General features: G+C 36.6%; 1 protein-coding gene across 1 annotated transcript in view; it reads left to right on the plus strand.

Annotated features, from left to right (window-relative positions):
- The window catches only part of LOC106873093 (myb-like protein A), a 163,354-nt gene extending 162,820 nt beyond the window's left edge, over positions 1–534 (plus strand). The window contains exon 13 of the mRNA XM_052968416.1: positions 530–534. Coding sequence (XP_052824376.1) covers positions 530–534 — 5 coding nt within the window. The remainder of the gene's footprint in view (positions 1–529) is intronic.
- Position 535: the final 1 nt, after the last annotated feature.

Consider the following 535-nt stretch of genomic DNA (forward strand, 5'->3'; position numbering starts at 1 on the left):
AAAAAAAAAAACCAAAACAAAAAAGAAACCACAACCCTTAATATTCTTGAGAAATCATTAATCAGGAAATCTCTTGAAATACTGTATTAATTGTGGCTGTGTGGTTGAGAAGCTGGTTTTCCAAACATGTAGTCTTAGGGTCAGTTACACTGCATGGTACATTAGGCAAGGGTCTTCTATTTTGTAAATGGTAGACAGAAACTGAAGAAGCCCATAACACCATCGTCATCGTCATTTACTGTCCATTTTCCTTGCTGACATGGATGTGTGTGTGTGTGTGTGTGTGTGTGTGTGTGTGTGTATACTCTTCTGTTGACATCATGTGATGGTTGTAAATGAGCATCACTGTCACACAAGCAGTGTTGTTCATTTCTTGTCTCCCACGGAAAACATGTCTGGCCATAGGGAAATGTTACCTTGCTTGGAAACAGCCGATTATAACATCAAGATTATTTTAACATTCACTTTTTCAACTTCTGTCCAAAATTCCTGTTATCCTTGTTCTTTCTAAAAATAACTCTTATTACAGTTTAAT

The sequence above is a fragment of the Octopus bimaculoides genome, chromosome 6 (assembly GCF_001194135.2).
Source record: "Octopus bimaculoides isolate UCB-OBI-ISO-001 chromosome 6, ASM119413v2, whole genome shotgun sequence".
NCBI lineage: Eukaryota > Metazoa > Mollusca > Cephalopoda > Octopoda > Octopodidae > Octopus > Octopus bimaculoides.